Source organism: Eumetopias jubatus, unplaced genomic scaffold (genome assembly GCF_037043125.1).
Source record: "Eumetopias jubatus isolate StellerSeaLion01/CBP00866 unplaced genomic scaffold, mEumJub1_p1.0 scaffold_3, whole genome shotgun sequence".
In the NCBI taxonomy this organism is placed as follows: Eukaryota; Metazoa; Chordata; class Mammalia; order Carnivora; family Otariidae; genus Eumetopias; species Eumetopias jubatus.
The window spans coordinates 91814012-91834584 of NW_028274809.1; the positions used below are offsets into that span (position 1 = coordinate 91814012).

Consider the following 20573-nt stretch of genomic DNA (forward strand, 5'->3'; position numbering starts at 1 on the left):
CAGCAGGACCTGGCCAGTCTGTACTGCTTCGGCCAGCAGCGGTTCACTTCCCTTAACTGGGCTCCTATGACTTTCCTTACACAACTCTTGTGGTTTCCATGCCAGGGTGGATAAGGCCCAGCGCCTAGTGTCAAGGTGGCCCAAGGTGAAATTAATCAGGTGTTTCAGTTGCCCAGGACAGCAGCGCAAATTGGATTGAATTAGGTGGAAGAGCAAATGTGCCTGCCCACATTGCCGGGAAGGGTAGGGGCATGTTTAGTGAGATGGGACAAGGGCTTGATGCTGCCAGGATATGTTCTGCTTCAGTTTCTGCTTCTTTCTGAGCATCACTTCCACTCCCTTTGCCTTTTTCTTTTAGGACCATGCCTATGGCAACTGTCAATGCATATACTTAGAGCCTCATGAACAGAACGAAGAGAGGGATTCATTTTCCCAACTCAGAAATTCCCGGAGAAGCGCTCTAAGTTGCCTCATTTGTGACACTAGACAAAAGCTTGAGCATGCCCATCCTGGGGATATATCACCCCTGTGACAGGGCTAGAGTCTTCTACCACAAGGAAGAGACTAGTTGAAACACATCCACTAGAAAATCTCCATGGACAGGGCAGTTACCCAGTCACTGTATATTTCATAGGTGCTTTACATTTTCTTTTCCAGAGGCTTCCCACATAGACTGAGGAAAAGTCACATCTCCTCATTTGGTCTAGCGATAAAACTCCCACAGCTGAGTTCTCTGCCTAATTACTCTTTTTCCTCTATCACTTGCAATTGCCCCTGACCCTTTTTGATATCTATATTCTAGCTCCCATGTCCAAGTTATCCTATTTTTTTTGTTTTGTTTTTTTTTAGATTTAGATCTTCAGGTACAGAGTCTACCATGTATGAGATTGCAACCTACTCACAGGCATGAATTAGTCTATTCACACGGCTATATGGATTTAGTGCCCATTGCACAAAAGATCAATGGAACCCAACAAAGAGTGTAACACAACCCTATCCTTTCAAAGTGGAGAACTTACCTTCACATTGACCTAGTCTTCACATGATTGAAAAAACGCCAAAAATACTGAGATGAGGTCAAGAAAATGTTTGATTACTCAAACAGATTCAATATTTGTGGGCCACATTTACTTTCCATTAGCTAATGCATGTATTATAATCTTACTAATGATCCATATTTTAACTGTTTCTACCTTTGTTTTTGAGAGATAAATTCTAGTCGTTAAGAGTCAAATGAAACAAATTCCTTTTCCCCCAGCACAGACCGAAGCATATTCATTGCTTGATAAATGTTTTTGACTAAAAATACTCAACCATGCAATAATCATATGCACTTTCAATAAATTATTGGTGATACCTTTTGGTCATCACTTGTCCCACGTGACTCTTGACACAGAAGACCCTCCGTGTCTGAATGCCCACACCACAGGTAGCTTCTCCAGTCCAGCCAATGGTGGCATTAAGGGCAGTTACCAACGTGTCTTCAGAACAGGGGCCCCAGGGCAATGTCTCCCAGTAAAGTTGCATACAGGAATGGTCATTGCATGAACGATATTCTTGGAGGGCCTGACTAGGGGGACACAGTTTTCCACCTGTGAAAATCAAAATACAAAAGAATACATAGTCGTTGCTGTTGTTATTACCAGGTTGCTGTTATGTCGTTCTTATTTTTGTTGTTTTTGCTATTTTAATGGTCCACAAAGATGGTGTTTTTGACACAGGATTCCAAAGGCCCAGGACTCTGTACCCTTCTGCCCTTTCTAGGGCCATGATCCTTTTGTCCTGAGTAACAATCTGAGGGTAATCTATTGTACTTTTCCCTCCTAAATAATAGCAGCAGTACACATTGATTAGACCAAAAACAAAACAAAACAACAACAACAAAAACCAGATTCTATTTCCCACCTTTGGATCATGTATCTCTGAGATAAACTCCAAAGAAATCTGCTTTTATTTTAGTGCTACATGATGACTACATAAATTAGTCCGTTAGAGACACTAGCCCGTGACCTTAAAGTGGTATTAGGTCAAACATATACACTTACACACACATTGCCTATATCTGGCCTCTTTTTCCTAAAAGAGCATTATTTTTCTCAGCGAATCATTTTAAGACACCCATCCTCCATCAAGCAATGCATTTTATGCAATTTGAGAAATCCAGAAGTGTCTCTTAAAGTTTGGCAGAAGAGAGCCCATCCTTAAACTCTGAAATAATGTCTGACAATGTGTTATCCACTGGCAGGGAGACGAGACAGATGTGCATCCTTACGCTCTTGGGTGAGTCAGACAATCAAACTTCATTACTGTCTTTTCTTTCACATTTTTATACCCATGTAAAAACTGGCATTTATCTAACATATTGATTTTTTTCCTACTCTTCCACCCTATGATGTTTTATTCAGTGGGCCAAATGCTCAAAAAGATTTGTGACCTTGGTTTTGTTATTCTTGTTATTTTTTTCCCATTAAATACTACTGACTTTTTTCTCCTTCTAGAAATATAAAAGACAAGAGCGTGAAGTAACTGCACTTTAAGAATATGAAAATCTTCATTCATCTTGACCCTGGCCCCATTTTTCAGGATCACAGAACAGAATCTTGTTTCAAAAGGAGCTCCTCACAGCCAGTGGCCACACCACCCTGCTGTTCTAACTGAGCCATAGGCAGACAAAGCCAAGGGAGAGCCTGAAAGAAAGGACATGTGCGTCTGGGGACACACACCATCGCTGTAAATGATAGAAACAGCTGCTCCTCTAATTTGTTCTGATGTCACCCATCTACATTTCCATAGCACATTTTAGCTTCTTCAAAGCCATGTTCAGAGCCTTCATATTCTTCCCTCTCACAACATGCCAGCATGACAGAACAGGAAATCAGGCCGACGTTAGTGGCAGTGCCTGTTCAAGAAGCCATGTCTCTTGATTCCTCATTTGGAGCTCTTTTTACCAGACATATTCCAATTATATTCCCAAATGTATGAGCTACCTGAAGCTGGATGTGTGTCAATCAAACTTTGGTTTTTTTTGTCCCCAGGAAAGTACAAGGAAAAATAACATCCATCTGACTGCCATGGCCTATACATAGGTTTGAGCTAAGACAATTCATGTAAATATAGGACCCAGTCTAGATCAACTAGAGGATTAAATAGAAAAGGCATGCATGGAAATGAAACTTAATTTTGATTCAGGCAACAGAGCTATCACCTATCTGTGGCTACTTCTACTACATGACTTTCTCAATTGCCTACTAGAAAAAAAATAGTAAGTCAGCAATTGACTCCACTGTCGAATCCTTTCTTATTACTCACCTTCTCCAGCCAATGCCAGGATAGTCCTTGACCTGGTCTGTTTCCCATCTGAATTTTTATTTGAACAAGACTGGGAACAGGATGACCACTCTGTCCACTCACTCAGCACACAATCCATTCGGCAGGGAATTTCACAAGGCATCCTTTCTGGAGGCGGGGATGCTGGGCAGAGACTCCCTGATACATCTTCTCCTGTAAGCAACCAGATCGAGACAAATGCTGATTACTGCACAACTGAGGACAGTCCAAGGAACATTTAGGCATGTTGCTTCCCCTGTTACTTCAGTTTAGCCCAGAAGACTTCACCAGGTGTCTAAACCAATAAAGTGTGAAAAATGATGGCTTCTTCAGCAATTCATAATATTTATGTCAAGAAAAACTGCCAGGAGATCATTTGGCATTTAGAAAGGTAGATACCACAGCAAAACTCTCATTTGTCATCCTTCGCAGGGACAAAATGGGCTTCTTCTAGGAACAACAGAGCCATGGATGGCTACGGATAGACATGATTGACCTGCTACTGACAACCATGTGTAATAAGTATATGTTTTTCTGCAAAACAGGGGCCAGAATAGTCTGTTGGCCTGCAAACCTCAATTTATGTGGAACATTCTATCCTATACTATAAAGAACTACATCATTCTAATTACCTTTGGGTGCTTTTACCTCCAAAAGTGTAACTTTAGGCAAGGTTATCAGATGACAATTCTTTTGTTCTGTTTGGACCTAGTGGTAAATAATCCCAAACCACAATGGAAAGGGACTTGTGGTTAAAATTGTATAATGTTGACACAAAGTTGAAAGCCCATCTGAAATTTTCCATAATACATTCATTATTCCCCCTCTGAATAATCTGAGGAATTACTCAAATATATATATAAAATGGGGGGTAGTTTGGGGGTTTTTTTGTTTTTGTTTTTACAATGAACAGATGTTAAGACTAAGGGGATCATTTCTAAGTTACTTTTCTATATCTCAAATAACTATAATAATTAAAAAAAATTCTCCTTTAGGTTATATAAGAATAGGTCACTATTATAATTCTAGTGTTACTCTTTATAGATAATAGTTCAACTCTTACTATTTGCCCTGTTCACTGTCACCTCATAAAAACAAAAGACATGAAGAATAATGATATAATTTATAGTTTGAAGTAACCGCACAGAATGTGGAATGGCATCTATAGGAAGGAGGCAGTTTTGTCTCTGTGACTTTATACCTGTGGAATTCTCCTGTCATCTGCTTGGTGCAAAAAATAAGTACAAAGGGGACTACTATTTATGGGGCATCTCCTTTGTGCCAGGCACTGTCCTTGTAAGAAGCTCTTGGAGGCAGGTGTAACCCATTTTGTTTTATAGATGAGGAGTCAGTGGTTCTGGAAGGAAAACTTGCTCAGGGTCATGCAGGCCTGAGTTGGGTATCAAATTAAAACTTTCTGACTCCAATGCTTTTGCTTTTTCCATTAACCACATTGTGTCTAATTCTAAGGAGACGGATATTCCTTTGCTGAGGAAGTAAATAAAACCAGCCGACAGTGAGAAAGACTGCCTGGAGGAGAAGACAGTACACTGTTAATATCTGCATTCATATTTGTAAATGAGGCCAGGCTCATTGCCCCTGAGGTACAAATAAAACTTTTCAAGCATATTATGGGAAGTAATAGAGATTCTAGCAGATAATCAAGCTGAAAGACCAGTTGCAATCATTCTCTTTTCAGTCTTAATCTATTTTCAGGTTGAGTCCACACTGTATGTTACACACATATATACATGCACACAGATACTATCTCTCTGCCACACACACACACACACACACACACACACACACACACACCAATACAGCTGAGAGGTAGTACTTTCCCAAGTACAGAAGCAAGGAGACCAAACAAATGCCCAACCTGCATCTAATCAAAAGTTAATTTCCACATTTGTGAATATTATTAACATAATTTTAATACAAAGCACTTTAAAGCAGTGTCTTGCAAAGGACATTTTTGAGGAATAATAGGTATTAGTAGGGCTCTTACAAAAAAGTGGGAGAAAGCTGTGAATACTGAGTTAAAACAGTAAACTTGGTCTCACTACTGAAGAACTACTCAGAGTGTTGAAAATGCCAATGTACAGTGTAAATTTCCCAGGGTGAAAATGGTGGGTAGTGTTTTTCAGCCTTATCTGACTAATGACCATCCTTTTTTGAGAAGAGTATCTCCTAGTAGTGGTATTTTTATGAATATGTTTTTAGAAAACTCTGTCTTCAAGAGTTATACAATTATCAAGTACTATTTGATGAGCATGTACTATGTCCAAGGTGTATGATGAGGTAAAAATTAATGAAGATACTATTATTTACCCCCTCGAGTTCATGCTTCATATCAGAGATGAGCTATAAACACATACAAAGAAAACTTAGTCCAAACGTAAATGCCAAGTTCCAAACAGAAAATACGGTTGTAGCTCAGGGAAGAGAAGGTCCTCTGGGGTCTAGCTTGATATCAGAAGGCTATCAACAAGGAAAAATAGAAAGGTAGAAACTTGGTGGCAATGAAAGAGGGTACCTCAGGCAATGAAAGTATCAGCGAAAAGTATGGTGGTAGGAAAATACCATGTATTTAGAAGACAATAGGGAAGCTGCATGAAGAGAAGAGAAGATCCACGTTGGAAGAGTGATTTGACATCAAATTCTGAATGACTTAGACAGACACACAACTTCTGTCATCTTTCTGCCTTCCTTAAATTCCCAGTTGCTCAGGTTTGCAGAGACCCAAATTTAACATCCTCTCCAGTCATCACTCAGCACCCTCATTATTCATGTCAGGAGCTCAAATCCTTTGTAAAACCTAAGCTTTCACATAAACTGATATACCTATTTCCTCAGTGCAGTTAAATGTCAATAATCCCGCCAACATTTTGATAGCTTGTCTATACAGGCTAATTCAGACATGTGAGCAAACAGATGAGATTTTCTTTAGGGAAACCAAACCACTAGTCATAAGCAGGATCTGTAATTTGTGAGTGAGCTGCAGGATGGGATCCTCATTACAAAGTGTCCTAGCTGTATACAGTTAAGTGTCCACAGGCGAATTCTAAAAAACAAAATAATAATTAAAAAAAAGGGGGAATCCTAGCACCACTTATCCTCTTGAGTGTGTCACTTAACTTCTTTGAACCTCAGTTATTTCTTCTGTAATAAAGAAATAACAACACCTTTCAGGGATATTCTAAGGATTATAAATCATTTATGCAACATACCTAGCAAGGCATCTAGCATATGGATGGCTCTCAATATACACAAAGCTTTAAAAAACAAACAAACAAACAAACTGTTGTTTGCAAAGATGTGATCCACAAAAACGTAACGGCCTTCTTTATCTGAAAAATCTAGAGATTGATGTTACAGCCATGGAAAGCACTTGCTTTGCCACTCATATATGTGTACAAATAACAACCAACAGCTTCACAGTCTGGCTCACATAAACTATAAAAACTATTTATAATTATCCAGATCATTTTATTTATATGGTTGGTGAATCTAAACCATTTAAGAGCCAAAAATAAAGCACTTGAGTCTGAATAACCTCATCTGCCCATCCACATCAGTATAATTATCTTCCCATTGTACAGAGAGAATCCATCTCAAAAGAAGAGCATCTTTATACTTTCCTGTTTTCATTTTCTCGGATGGATCAATGAGACCAACTGAAATCTCAGGCAAGCATGGAAAATAAAGTGGCACATGGGACAGAAACTTAGCCATTAATAGTGATTTTCACAAGCTCTGATAATCTAATGTCATAATAAAATAGAATATATTTAAGAGGGAAATTGAATTCATCTTTCAAGAAAACTGTGAAATTGCTTCCAGCCCTCATCAGCCTCCCTAGGATCAATAATAACAAACTCCACATTCTCTCCTCATGGAGTATACTTATTTAAACCAATTGTGACTCTGAGAATATGGGATATGATGCTGCTTCAATGTGGCCACTCCGTTTTGTTTTTTTGAATAATTTAACATGGTGAAATTGACATTGTATAAAATTAACCGTTTTAGAGTAAACACTTCAGTAACATTTAGTAAACCACAATGCTGTGCAACCACCACCTCTATCTAGTTTCAAAACATTTTCATCACTCCAAAATAAAACCCTTTACCCATTAAGCATTTTCTCCCCATTATCCCCTCTCCTCAGACTCTGGCAGGCATCAAGTTATGTTCTGTCTCTACAGATTTATCTATTTTGAGTATTCCGTATCAATGGAATTACACAATTTCTGATCTTTTGTGTCTGGCTTTTTTCACTTACCATAATACTTTGCAGGCTCATCCATGTTGTACCATATACACTACTTTATTCCATTTTATGATGGAATAATATTCCATTGTATGTATCTACCACAATTCATTGATCCATTCATCTGCTGATGGACATCTTTTGGCTATTGTGAATAGTGCTGCTATGAACATGCTTATATATGTACTTGTTTGCTTACCTGTTTTCAATTATTTTCAGTATATGCCCAGGAGTAAAATTTCAGGGTCATATTAATCACTGTTTTGTTTGTGATTCTGGGGACTGTGGCATAGATGGCCAGATGACTAGGGTCTTGGCCATAGTTCACACTACTGTCCTTCTCTCTTCCCATTTCCAGCTAAAAGCAAAAGTACTTAGATGAAGTAAAGATTCCTGAGCATGTAAATACACTCACAATTCCCTAAAAACGTTTCTTTTTCCAATTCAAATACTACTTAAAGTATAAAGAGCTCATGCAAACTCTACAGCTACTGGTCAAGCAACCATCTAAAGGTAATGCTAATGAGCTATTAGAGTTTGGGCTTTCCATAGCAAACTAGTATTTAAACCATACCTATGCTATATACTATATCCTATTAACATTCTTTGTTTTGTGACCTCTAAGGAATTAGAATTTAATATTATGAAGTACCATCTATCTTTTAAATTTTTTAAGATTTATCTATTTCTTTTAGAGAGAGAGAGAGAGGGAGAAAGAGAGAGAAAGAGCATGAGTAGGGGGAGGGCCAGAAGGAGAGAGAGAGAGAGAATCTCATGTAGACTCCTCACTGAGTGCAGAGCCCAACAAGGGGCCTGATCTCATGACTCTGAGATCATGACCTGAGCCAAAATCAAGTCAGACGTTCCACTGACTAAGCCATCCAGGCGCCCTTATCTATCTTTCATAATAAAAGAACAAACAACTATAATTCTTAGTTTTCTGACCTATATTATGTGTACAAGAAGAGAAAGGATTATAAACAAAATGGAGGAAGAAAAGAGAAACCCAGCTATTCACAAATCTACAGTACAATTTGGAAAGTAGACCAACATTTGTCATTATACAAACTTCAAACTACCTTGCTCTCCCCCAAATAATGCACTCTGGGTACTTTATTGATATTTTCTCTTGTATGTTATTATACTATCTATGGAAAATAATGAAACAGTTATTGAAAACACTCTACATGTCATAAAATTTTATGTCCTATTTAAATCTCAGAAAAGAATGCCAATAAATGTTGATTAAATGCTTGCCGACAGCTGAGTAAGATATCAACAGATAATACATGGTAAATTTACTGGAATTGATATGCACTTAATTTCATTTTTAAATTTAAATGTTACTTTCTTAAAGGTAAGCAGCCCCTGGCCACTTCTGGACTGAGACCCTAATCAGCTAAGGAAATGTTTCTATTTCAAATCAATAAAAGATAAAATAAAAGCTAAGGACTAAGCGCAATCTATGTGCACCAATGCAATGCCAGCAATACAATGACTGTTTCTGCTTCTTCCTGTCACGATTTGAAACGTATTTGTCTACCTAGCTGACACACATAGGAAGACAAAGAAACCCGCTGTTAGGTATTATCAGGGTCCTAATAATAAAAACAAAAGCAACTGCCATAAAATAACATCAGCATCTGGTATTTGAGAAAGCATACAGTGTATTATACTCTGCGCCAACCACATTAATGTAGGGGTGTACTGAATATTCAGAGTAACATCATTAGTTAGGTACCACTGTTACACCTGAGACACAGGAAGGTTAACAAGAACAAACAAACAAACAAACAAAAACATGCTCAAAGTCATATAGCTAGTAAGTGTCTGAAATGGGACTGGAAATCCTATCTGTTAGACATTATGAACTATACCCTTATCTATGATGCTGACCACTTCCTGGCTCCTACCTCACATGCGCACTCCTCATCACATTACTTCTGGCTGATGCCAAAACATAAAGAAGGGATACTACACAAACTATTGTCAGCTAACCAATAAATTTAGTATTAGAAAGAATAAGCCCAAAGGGGTGGGCACCTTGATCTGGGAAGTGCATCATGGGTGGGACAGAATATGGCAATCCTTTGCAAAAATGGAAATGATAAGCAGATGAAAAAAAGCTCAGAATGGAAGGATGGTAGAATAAGACAGAACGCAAGACCAGAGAGGAAGAGGAAACTAGGGACACTCAGCAAAAACAGTATAACGTGTGGTTAGATAAATAACACAGACACAAGCTAAAGCAAAATATATAATAATGATGTAAGGATACTCATAAAGTTAAAAAGAAACAATAAAACTCTAATAGCTAATAAAAGAGAAAGAAAGAGAACATAAGAGCAAAGGCTAAGATGAATGGGGGGACTCAAGAGAACTGGTAAAAAACAACAGCTAAAAATAAGAAGACGATATTTCCAAGGTAAATATGTTTACAGAAGCCAGAAGTTAGCTAAAATTTCATCTACATGGCAGGTGAGCTGCTTGTTCAGAAGCCTGTCAAACTGAGCAGCTATATGAAGTTCCCCAGCATATAATAACATCATCACAGAGGCTAACACTTTGATTGCTTAGAATGTGCCCAGCACAATCTCACATTTTACATGTAGTTATTAACTCATGTAATCCTCAAAGCATTAATAACAGTAAACTCATGCACCATATGTAGCAGATGTCAGTTATTACTCTAAGTGAATTACACATATCAGCTCATTTAAATGTCACAACAATACTATGAGGTAAGAACTATCATTATGCTCATCATAGACACAACAATATTGAGTCTTGGAGAAGTAAAACAACCTGACCAAGGACAAACACAAGTAAAATAGTAGACCTTGAATTTGGACCTGGGCAACCAAGTTCTAGAGCCTGTTTCTTAAATATGATGCTTCCTTGACACTCCTTATCTTCTACCCACTGTCAGGACAATTTATGTACGTGGCTACACAAGGCCTGATCCAGTAAGTCAGTCAAGCGTAGGGGATTACAATACCTTTAGGTCATGAGTACCGTACTAGGTGTTACTCAGGGTGAGAGAAAATGCAAAAGAGTAGAAACACCAGAAATAAACTAAAATTGCTCAAAGAAAAAACAAAAAACAAACTAAAATCTAACAACATGCCTTAGCAATGAAATGTCACATTTCCTTGGGCTTACTCACATGTTCCAGAAGAAAGTAACCACGATTTCATGTGTTTGTGTAAAAGGTTTGAAAATTACTCAATTACATCTTAGGTATGGGGAAAAAATTACTATATAGTACTGTTTTTGACATCTACCAAAATTGGACCTTGGAAAATAACTTTTTTTTCTAAAAATGACATCAATTTACTCACAAGCCCCAATTTCTGGTTGACAGACAGGAATTGGGAAGGGATGGGGAAACATAAATATAGCCATTTAAAGTGCCTACTAAAATATTCCCATTGACTTGGTCTCTGTATATCAGTACCTAGTTTTTAAACAGGCACCTGCTCTACTGCTAATTTCCAGGGTCTCCGACATAGCTTCTGATTTTCTAGTCCCCATACGTCATACTCATCTAGACCTGACTCCAAGCCGTTTCCAGTTTCCTGGGGCAATCAACACTTCCACATCCCACACTGGGGCATAAAGGGATTTTGGGATGCCCCCATGTCCTAAATAGGCCCAGAGAGACCAGATTGGGAGTGTGGTAAGTGGTGAGCTCTGGTGTCCGTTTTGTGCCTAAACACAGTACACCATTGTCTCACTGTTGCAGCCCCATTCCTATATGTGTGGTACAGGGAACCGTGTGTGCACAGTTGCTTCCCAAAGGGTCAAGCAAGGGAACAGTTCCTCTGCTTTTACTTTCCCTTTAACCTACCTGAAACATCCATAGTTTTCATTTTCACGGCCCCATATTTCATTGGCAAAAGAAGGGGGGGCAGGGAAACTCATCTGTGTACCTTCTCTTGATATCCTCTCTAAGCTCCTCCTTTCTGGCCCCGGAAACTGGCCAATGTAGAACTCTGGCTGATGCTAAAGGTGTATAGAGTCCTTTGGCTTCCCATCTTGATATCTACAGGGAGCTATTTGAAATTTACAAAACACTTTTCTCCCATATGCCTGGCTCTTACATATGAATCCTGGTTTTAAGGATTATTGTTCTCATGAAAAGAGCTTCAAATGCCATTTTGGGGCACAGACTTATACTATCTGTTTGCATTCAAGGTATAATAATCTTGATCTTTGGACACAGTGGATAGCTCAGAAATCAGGTGATGTGGGGGGATGGGTCTTGTCCACAATGACAAAAAAAGCACGCTGTTACATCTCAAAACAATCTGATGACATCCATTTAGTAGAGAAACTGTTTGTCATGAGAATTTATAGAGATTCTCTGTATTTTTTACAAGATGAATCCAGAATGATAATAATGGAATATGTAATGTAGGACATGCTTCTTCAAAAGGGAAAATCTTGAACTAAATAAACAGTGACTTATAAAGAATAGAATATTTAATGAGGAGCTGTGACATCTGGATTTGAGTTCTGCCTTAAATGCCTAACCAAAATGTGGCCCTAGAGAACTGTTAGACTTTTTTTAGGCTTCGGATGCCTTGGATAAGTGGTAGGAGGGGCACTGCTATCATCCTTGATTATATTATTCGGTCTGGTGATAGATCAAAGAGGCTAATGTAAAATAATACTTTGGAAATTGCAAAGCACCATTTATATATAATGTGTCTTTTTATTATTGGTGAAAATGAGGATAAAGGATATCCCAAATAGAAAAATGATTTGGATCAAAGATATTATCTCTCTTCTCCATCCTAATTTTGTCTTAGCTAGAAAAAATAACAGAGGAACTGAAATGAGTATAAAGGCAGAAACAATATTATTCATTTTGTCTGTTTGTCTATCTACCTGTCTATTTATACATCTAGCTATTCAGAAAAGGATCTGGACCAGCTTGAATACGTGGTATACCTTTAGAAAGTACAAGTTGTCTAGAGGTTTGCAAATATTTGAGAGCCAATATTTTTAAGTTAAACTGGGTAAGTCAATAGAGTAAACTGATAGTATAGCAGTAAAGAATGATCATTTCTTTCTATATAATTAACCTTCAGAAACATAATTTGAATGCCTGTAAACAAGAAATATAATTTATTTAGCTACCTCATTATCATTGCACAATTAAGATGTTTTCAATTTCTCTGTGACAAATATCACTGCAAAGAATATTCTTGACCATAACATTGATTGATTTCCTACGAATAAATTTTTGAGAAATGGAAAAACAAAGTCAAGGGAAATGAACTTCATTAAGATACTCACACGAGAAAACTTGCCAATGTGTGGGTTTTTTCATTATTTATCGTTATCCACAAACTTTTTAATTTACATACAATAAAATTCCCTCTGTATTGTATAGTTCAATGGGTTTTGGCAAATGCATAGAGCCTTGTATCGACTACCATTATCATGATACAGAACAGTTCTATCAACACAAACATATCCTTGTGCTGCCCCTCTGGGGTCAATCTGTCCCCAGCAATCCTAATCCCTGGAAATCACTGATCTGTTCTTTGTCTCTATAGTTTTGCTTTTCTCCCCCCAGAATGTCACTAAAAAAATGGAATTATACAGCATGTAGTCTTTGTAACAAAGTGCATTTGAGGGGCAACGATGTTATTGCTTGTATCAAGAATTTATTTATTTATTATTTATTTACTTATTTTTGATCTGAGTAGCATTCTGTTGTATGGATGTAGCACACTTTGTTTATCCATTCCCCCTGCTGAAGGACATTTGGGTTGTTTCCACATTTTGGTGATTATGAACAGATTCACATAGATTTTTAGATGAATATATGTTTTCATTGGGGGTCATAAATAATTAGGTGTCCATTGTAACACTGGGTGATATGTAAGTGTAGATTTTATAAGAAACTGCCAAGCTATCTTCCAAAATGGCCATACCATTTTGCCTTCCCATCAACAATGTATGGAGATTCTAGTTGCTCTGCATTCTTACCAATGCTTGATAGGACCATATTTTTTGGTGTTCTTTGTTTAATTTTCATCATTCTTACAGAGATACAGTGAGATTACACTGAAATGTTGATTTACATTTTCGTAAAGGCTAATGATGTTGAACATCTTTTCGTGTGCTTGTTTGTCATCTCTATATTTTCATTGGTAAAGTGTGTATTCAAATCCTTGACTCATTTTGTAATTGGGTTTTGCTGTAAGCTGAATGTTTGTGTTCCTTCAAAATTCATATACTGAACCCACAATGTGATGGTATTGGAAGTGGGGCCTTTAGACGAAAATTAAGCTTAGATTTTCAAGACAGGGGGAACCCTCATGATAAGATCAGTGTCGTTATAAGAAGAAAAAGAAGAGCACATAGTAAGAAGGTGTCTGTCTCTAAGCCAAGGAGCAGGTTCTCACCAGATACCAGGTATGCAGGCATTTTGATCTTGGACTTCCAGAACAGTGAGAAATAAATGTCCCTTGTTTAAGCCACCTTATCTGGTTTTGCCAAAGCAACCAAAGTTGACTAAAACAGGTTGTTTGTTTTCATATTGTTAGGTTTTGAGAGCTCTTTATAAAGTCTGGTATTGAGAGGATGTGACCACTGGTGGACCAGTGAGCTGGACCCATGCAATCAGAGGCTCCTCACTCCCTCCCTTGTCCTTGGAATATGCATTCCACTTGCCTTTCCCTCTCCCGGAGGCTGACCCAAAAATATGGCTTTGAGATACTGATGCAGTATTGAGACCATCTGGACTGAATATATGACTGAACTTACTCATTTAAGACCTCTATATAAACTTTAAAGATCTGGCAGGCAGGCGTATAAATCTACTCATCTTGTAGCTGCCCAAAACAAGCCTTGTATGTAAGGTCCCTCACTCATTAAACCTACCACCTACCAATCTGAAGTCATCTTCTTCCTTCTTCCATCTCCTCCTGCCCTCTACATATGGGGTCCAGTTTCAGGTCACACCTGGGAAGCCCCAAGAAGCTTGTGAACTAACAACTGGTGAGCCTGGCAGGAAGGAGGCATCCGCACGAGTTGGCCATCAACCTCTATGTGGGGAGGAGGGGCCCATATATTAGATGCTTGTGGACTATTATGAGACAACAGGGGTGATGCTTTAACACATCTGTGTGAGATCTGTGCACAGCACACTGCAGCTCAGAAGAGAACAAAGAGTGCCACGGTGGGCTGGCCTCTACTGTGTTGGGCTGGCCACTGAGGCCCCACTAGAGGCTGCAGCTCGGGTGCCGGAGTTGGAGGAAGAGCTGAGGGTACAGAAGGACGGATGGTGGTCTGATGCTCTGCCAGCTTCGGGGCTGGCTGACAAGGTGGGGGAGCAGGATCATCAGCTGGAGACCTCAGCGTGCCCTTCTGCAAAGCTAGGAGGGCAAAAGCTGCTGCAGTTAAAGTCCAAGCACTTGTGACAAAGCCTGACTGGGACGCTAAGCAGTGGAATCTCTGGGAAAATAGGAGAATGAAGAGGGGGATGTTGTGATTGACAGTGACCGGGGGGATGTCCCATGCCCTCTGACCCCTGATCCAAAGGAAAGCAAAAGCACAGCAACCACCACCCCAGCCAGTGGGCAGCCCCCAATTCAGGAAACATTCCTGACGAGAGAATATATGCCTACTAACCTTATCGATACAGCTGCCAAGTTCCAGTGAAAAGCCAGGGAAAGTGTCCAGACATGGTTAGTGCAGTTAGGGGACACAAGGGCACCACAACATTTCTCCACAGGGCAGAAAAAAGAGAGAGATAATGTAAAACATCCCATACCTCCTGCCCTTTGGCAGCACCTGCATGGTATGAGGAGGATTCAAGGTACTTGACTTATACATTGGATGACTCTACCCCGCACTGAGGCTTGGCCCAATGAGGGAAATCTATAAAGGAGGTACAACAAATTCTTGGGGGGAGGGTTGGGAATGAGACAGGCCATCTACACACTGTCCTGATCAGGCCACATTCACTACAGGAATGAAAGCTAAGATACTCCAGTCTGCCCCCAGTACCTGGTATGAGACACTGATATACATGCTGAGCCCAGTTGTAAGACAAGACATTTATGGTGTTGAGCAACCCATTGGCTGATCTGGTGGGAAGTGACAAATTCCAGGAATGCACATGAGCTGTGGAGAAGACCCAAGACAGAAGGAGTTCAGAATGCCAAAAGGCTATCCCACTTGGCTGTAAAGGGTCAGGTAAAAATAACCCTAAAGCAATGACCTCATTGCTGCATGGCCCTCACGTAAACAGATAGACTGACAACCTAATGCTGGTTGCTGTGTATGGAAAGCCTTAAAACCTGGACAATAGTTCAGACCTGCCCCATCTACCCCTACCACCCATGATGCCTGACCTGCTCCAGCAGAGGCCTCAGAGATATAGTCCTATTGGGTGTGAGTGCCTCCCATGTCCTGAGGGCAGGATGCAGACCAAGACTGCCTCCAGGTGAGAGCCACTGGAGGAAACTAGAGACCTCATGTTGAGTTCAGTATTCGGTAGTCCTCCAGAAATACACAAAAGGTGACAGGTATGGAGGATATAGGAGCCACATATACTCACCCTCAGAAGTTTTCTGGTCCTTCAGTGCCATCAAAAGGGAGGACAAAAAGTTATAGTCAGGGAGGTCCTTTTGACACTGCAAATTGGACATTCTCTCAACTCACCCCCCCCATATGAGGCTTTTATCTCTCCAGTACCAGAGAATATATTGGGCACTGATATCTTACAAGGTCAAACTCTGCAGACCTCTATCAGTGAATTCCACCCCAGGGTTAGAATCATCAAACCAGTGTTAAGAGGAAATGCCAACTGGCAGCCAGTAAGCCTACCATCCCCACAAAGAGTGGTAATTGTCACACAATATAAATTGCCTGGGGGCATAAGGAGGTCGGAGAAACTACCTAAGAACTGCCCTGAATGGTTGTTGTATATCCTGTCCATAGTTCTTTCAATAGCCTGGTACAGCTGGTAAAAAACTACCAAGCTTTTTTTTTTTCTCAGACTACCAAGCATTGAACAAGGTAATGTCCCCATCCATGCAGCTGTGTCCACCACTGCCACTATTTGAGATGCCTTTGCCAGGGTCATAGGAGTGCACCACCCTGTCCTGGCAAATGCCTTTCCCAGTATACCCCAGGTCATCACAAAATCAATTTACCTCCACATGAAAGGGGCGAGAATGGCAAGAGTGGACTTTTCAAGTGCTTCCCCAAGGTTACATGCACAGCCCCACCATACATCATGGAACTTGTTCCTGTTTTCCTTCCCCACATTAGTAAAATAGACCCATGACGTTGATGATATAATGTTGACAAGTGAAGACTGCCTCTGTGGCAGGACACCCTGCAGGCTTTGCTGGACTATCTGTGAGGGATAGGATGGGTGGTAAACCCACAGAAATTCAAGACCCAGGAACCACCCTAAGGTTTTTGGAAGTCATCTGGTCAGGGGAGGTGCATGTTGTCCCAGAAGCTGTGACTGATAAAATGTAAGCTCATCAAACCTCTAAAAACGTGAGTCAGAGCAAGACTTCATAGAGATTTGGGAGTTCTGGAGGACAATTATTCCCCACTTGACACAGCGCCTCCATCTCTTATACCACCTGGTAAAGAAAGGACACATAAGGGACTAGGAATCAGAACAGTAAGTTGCCTTTGAGAAGACAAAACTCTAATGAAGCAGAGTAGAGCTCTGGTCATCTCTCAAGCAGAGCTACCATTTGAGTTACATGTGTCCGTGACTCTGGTAGGTATGGGTTGGGCACCTTGGCAGAGAGAATGGAAGGAGAGAGTACCCCTAGGATTTTGGTCCATAGAGGAAAAGCTCCTAGCAGTGTATAACAGAGCTCCTGCAGGTTGAGCCTCCCTCAAAGGAACAGCAACATATCAAGGTAAGAACTTCCCTTCCTATCAAGGGTAGGTTGAGAATAGGTCCATCAACCCACCTCTGCCATGGTTCAAACCCTTTTTGGCTAAGTGGCAAACTGATTTGCAGGAGAGGAGCACCCTGTCCACCAGCCCACTGTCTCTAGAAATGTGTAGATCCTCCAAATGCCCCTGTCCTTACTGTGGCGGCCCCTGTGGCCTGGATAGAGAGAGGGGAGGAAATTCCCACCAATGCCTGCTATACAGATGGGTCTAGGGGAGGCAGTCTGTCCACAGGGATCGTGATTCCTATTCAGCCCAGCACTGACACCATCTGGATGGAAACAAGAACAAACCTCAGCAGCCAGTGAGCCGAACTTAGAGTGGTTTGGCCAGTGAACACTCATGAGCTGGGGCTGTGAACCCTTTACACTGTCAGTTAGGCTGTTCTAAAGGGATTTACCCTACAGATCGGACAATGGGAAGCCAAGGGGTAGATGATTTTATGAATAAACCCTTGTGGGGTCAGGATATGTGGGAAGACATTTGCATTCTCCTGCAGGAGCCTCAGGCAGTCCTCACTGTCTTCCTTATCTCAGCTCACATGAGACTTACACCCCCAATGACACAAAGCTGCTGTTCTGCTCAGGTCCAAGCCTTAGCAACGGACTCTTTAGGTGCACAGAAAGAGTGGCCACCACAGTGCCCAGGTGGGTGGCATATTGCCAAGGATGCCAGATTGCTTTTGAAATACAGTGACTTGATTAATGAAGTAACAGCAGGCCCTGTGTATTCACAACAAGGTCCAAGGCAAGTGCCAAAGAAGTCTGGGGCCATCCACCAGAGTTCCAAACTGATGAGGGATTGGTAAATTGATTATATTGGCCCTGGCCCCCACTGAGTGAAGTTTCTAAATATGCCCTGGTTTGTGTGGACACTGCATCGGACCTAACCCAAGCTTTCCCTTGTCACCATGCAAAGTAGGCTGCCATCGTTAGGGGGTTAGAGAAGAGTACCGTGTATGGATGTGCTTGTTGAACAGACAGTGACCAGAGGTCACATTTTGAAGGTCATGATATGCAAGACTTGGCAAAAGAATATGCCATAAAATAGAGGTTCTTTCTCCCCTACAACCTGCAAGTAGCAGGGTTGGTAGAGAGAAAAAGTGGAATATTAAAACAGCACATTAAATTAATAACAGGTAAAACTGCCTTGACCGGGTAGACTGCCAAGTACTGTCCCAAGCTTTAATACATTTCAATGATCAACCAGTAGAGCCTGTTGTTCCATACACCTGACTGGGGACCTCTGCTGAGGCACCAGATACCATGAAGGTGTATGGAAGTCTCGGGAAACAGTCATTGCTCCATCTCTCACTGTGGATCAGCATGCTGTGCTGCTGAGAACACCAAGCCCCTTCATGCCAGAGAAAGGAGTTATCTACAGGAATCTGCAATGGAATGGGTGTGTTACTTTGTACCCCTTGGTAAGGGGTACTCAATCTCCATTGGGATCCCACTGTCCTGCTGTAAGGTGACCTGTTGAAATGCACTAGAGCTGGAATGGAACATGACCCATGAAAGAGGGCAGAAGGGAAGGGTCCTGGTCTGGCCTATCACGCCCAATCCATCTCTTCATACTTAACAATGCTGCCTCCTCCAGCCAACATGTGTGGTGCGCACAACCAGGTCATGTTCCTGAAGTTGCTGCCACATTAACATCTAAGCATTAGGCCACAGGTGTAATTTTTATTTTTAATTTTTTTTAATTTTTTTTTTATTTTACAGGTGTAATTTTTATAGAAGAAGGGCTTCCTATACAAGTTCCTATGAAATATTTGTCTTTTTGAACTTAGACTTCTGCTGCTCCTATGGTGTCTGGTCACAAGATGGACACCTGTTAGAAATACTTTTCTACAGTGGACCCACTCATATGGCCAACAAAGGAATCAACACAACTGTTGAGTATGTGGGCAGCTGTCCCTCTCTAGCTTGCCAAACTGCCATGGTGGTATTGCCACTCCAGGGAGGGGACTGGAAAGCCCTACAGCAATACATTAAGGAAGAATAAGTTAGGACCAGTACTCTTAATTTATCTGCTATCACCAATACTGATCCAGAAATCTGTGCCACACACTACCAGTAACAGTGGACACAGGTATTCCCCTACTGTCAATCAAACTGCACAGGCAGCCCATCAGACTGCTGACCAGAAGCATCCTAAAAACACCATCATCAAAGCCATGGGTGGTTATGCTCAGATTTGGCACAGGTCTATGTGGCTTACCCCAGGTTATGGACACTAAACACCTGGGTAGCCTTATGTTAGGAACAGAAAAATCACCCTAGACAGAACCAACTCAACTGTACAAGAAATATGGGATGGAGATCACCAAAACTATATAGTCATTCTGTCATATTAGAGGATCGTGGCTGGTTTGGCACTGACTGGGACGGCTGCCAGGTACTTACTAAGTAGCCCTGAACGGGACCCAGTGGTTATGTGGCACAAACTTTTGGCTGTGGCTTCCACCCGCATGGTTGGGCTGCTGCACCCTGGGTTTTCCCTGGACATAGGAGAGAATCCACCCCACATTAACAATAGCCAATCGCCCTCTCCCCAAGGCCAGACGGGCACATTCTGTTTTCCACTGATCTGATCATTGGATGCCTTCTTTGCTTTCCCACCCGTGGCCTGGGGGATGTTACAGCGCATATAGAAGCCCTTACTAAATCCACCAGAGAGCCTTACATCATAGCCAAACAACTCTGTCCTTTCTGAACACTGAAATGCCTCTAATGAGAAAAGCAGTCTTCCCACACAGGTTGGCCTTGGACATTACTCTACCTCACAAGGAGGCACCTGTGCTGTTCTCCAAACAGAATGTTGTGTGTTCAACCTGAGGAGTATGCTAATATATCATCTTTATTAAATCACATGAGGATACCCTGAATGATCTGAGCTTCAGGGTAGAGGACTTAATAAATCAATGGTTTGGAACAAGGGGCTCTTGGTGGAAACAGTTGTCACTGATTTTGAAAATCGGTGTCTTAATCTATGTTTTCTATTGCATGTGCCTGTATCGTCA

The 20573-nt window shown here is 40.8% G+C and overlaps 1 protein-coding gene across 1 annotated transcript in view; it reads right to left on the minus strand.

The window, feature by feature from the left end:
- Positions 1 to 20573, minus strand: part of THSD7B (thrombospondin type 1 domain containing 7B) — a 763227-nt gene that overhangs the window by 380763 nt on the left and 361891 nt on the right. Inside the window, exons 7-8 of the mRNA XM_028101331.1 lie at positions 3310 to 3501; positions 1358 to 1592 (exon numbers count right to left, since the gene is read on the minus strand). Coding sequence (XP_027957132.1) covers positions 1358 to 1592; positions 3310 to 3501 — 427 coding nt within the window. The remainder of the gene's footprint in view (positions 1 to 1357; positions 1593 to 3309; positions 3502 to 20573) is intronic.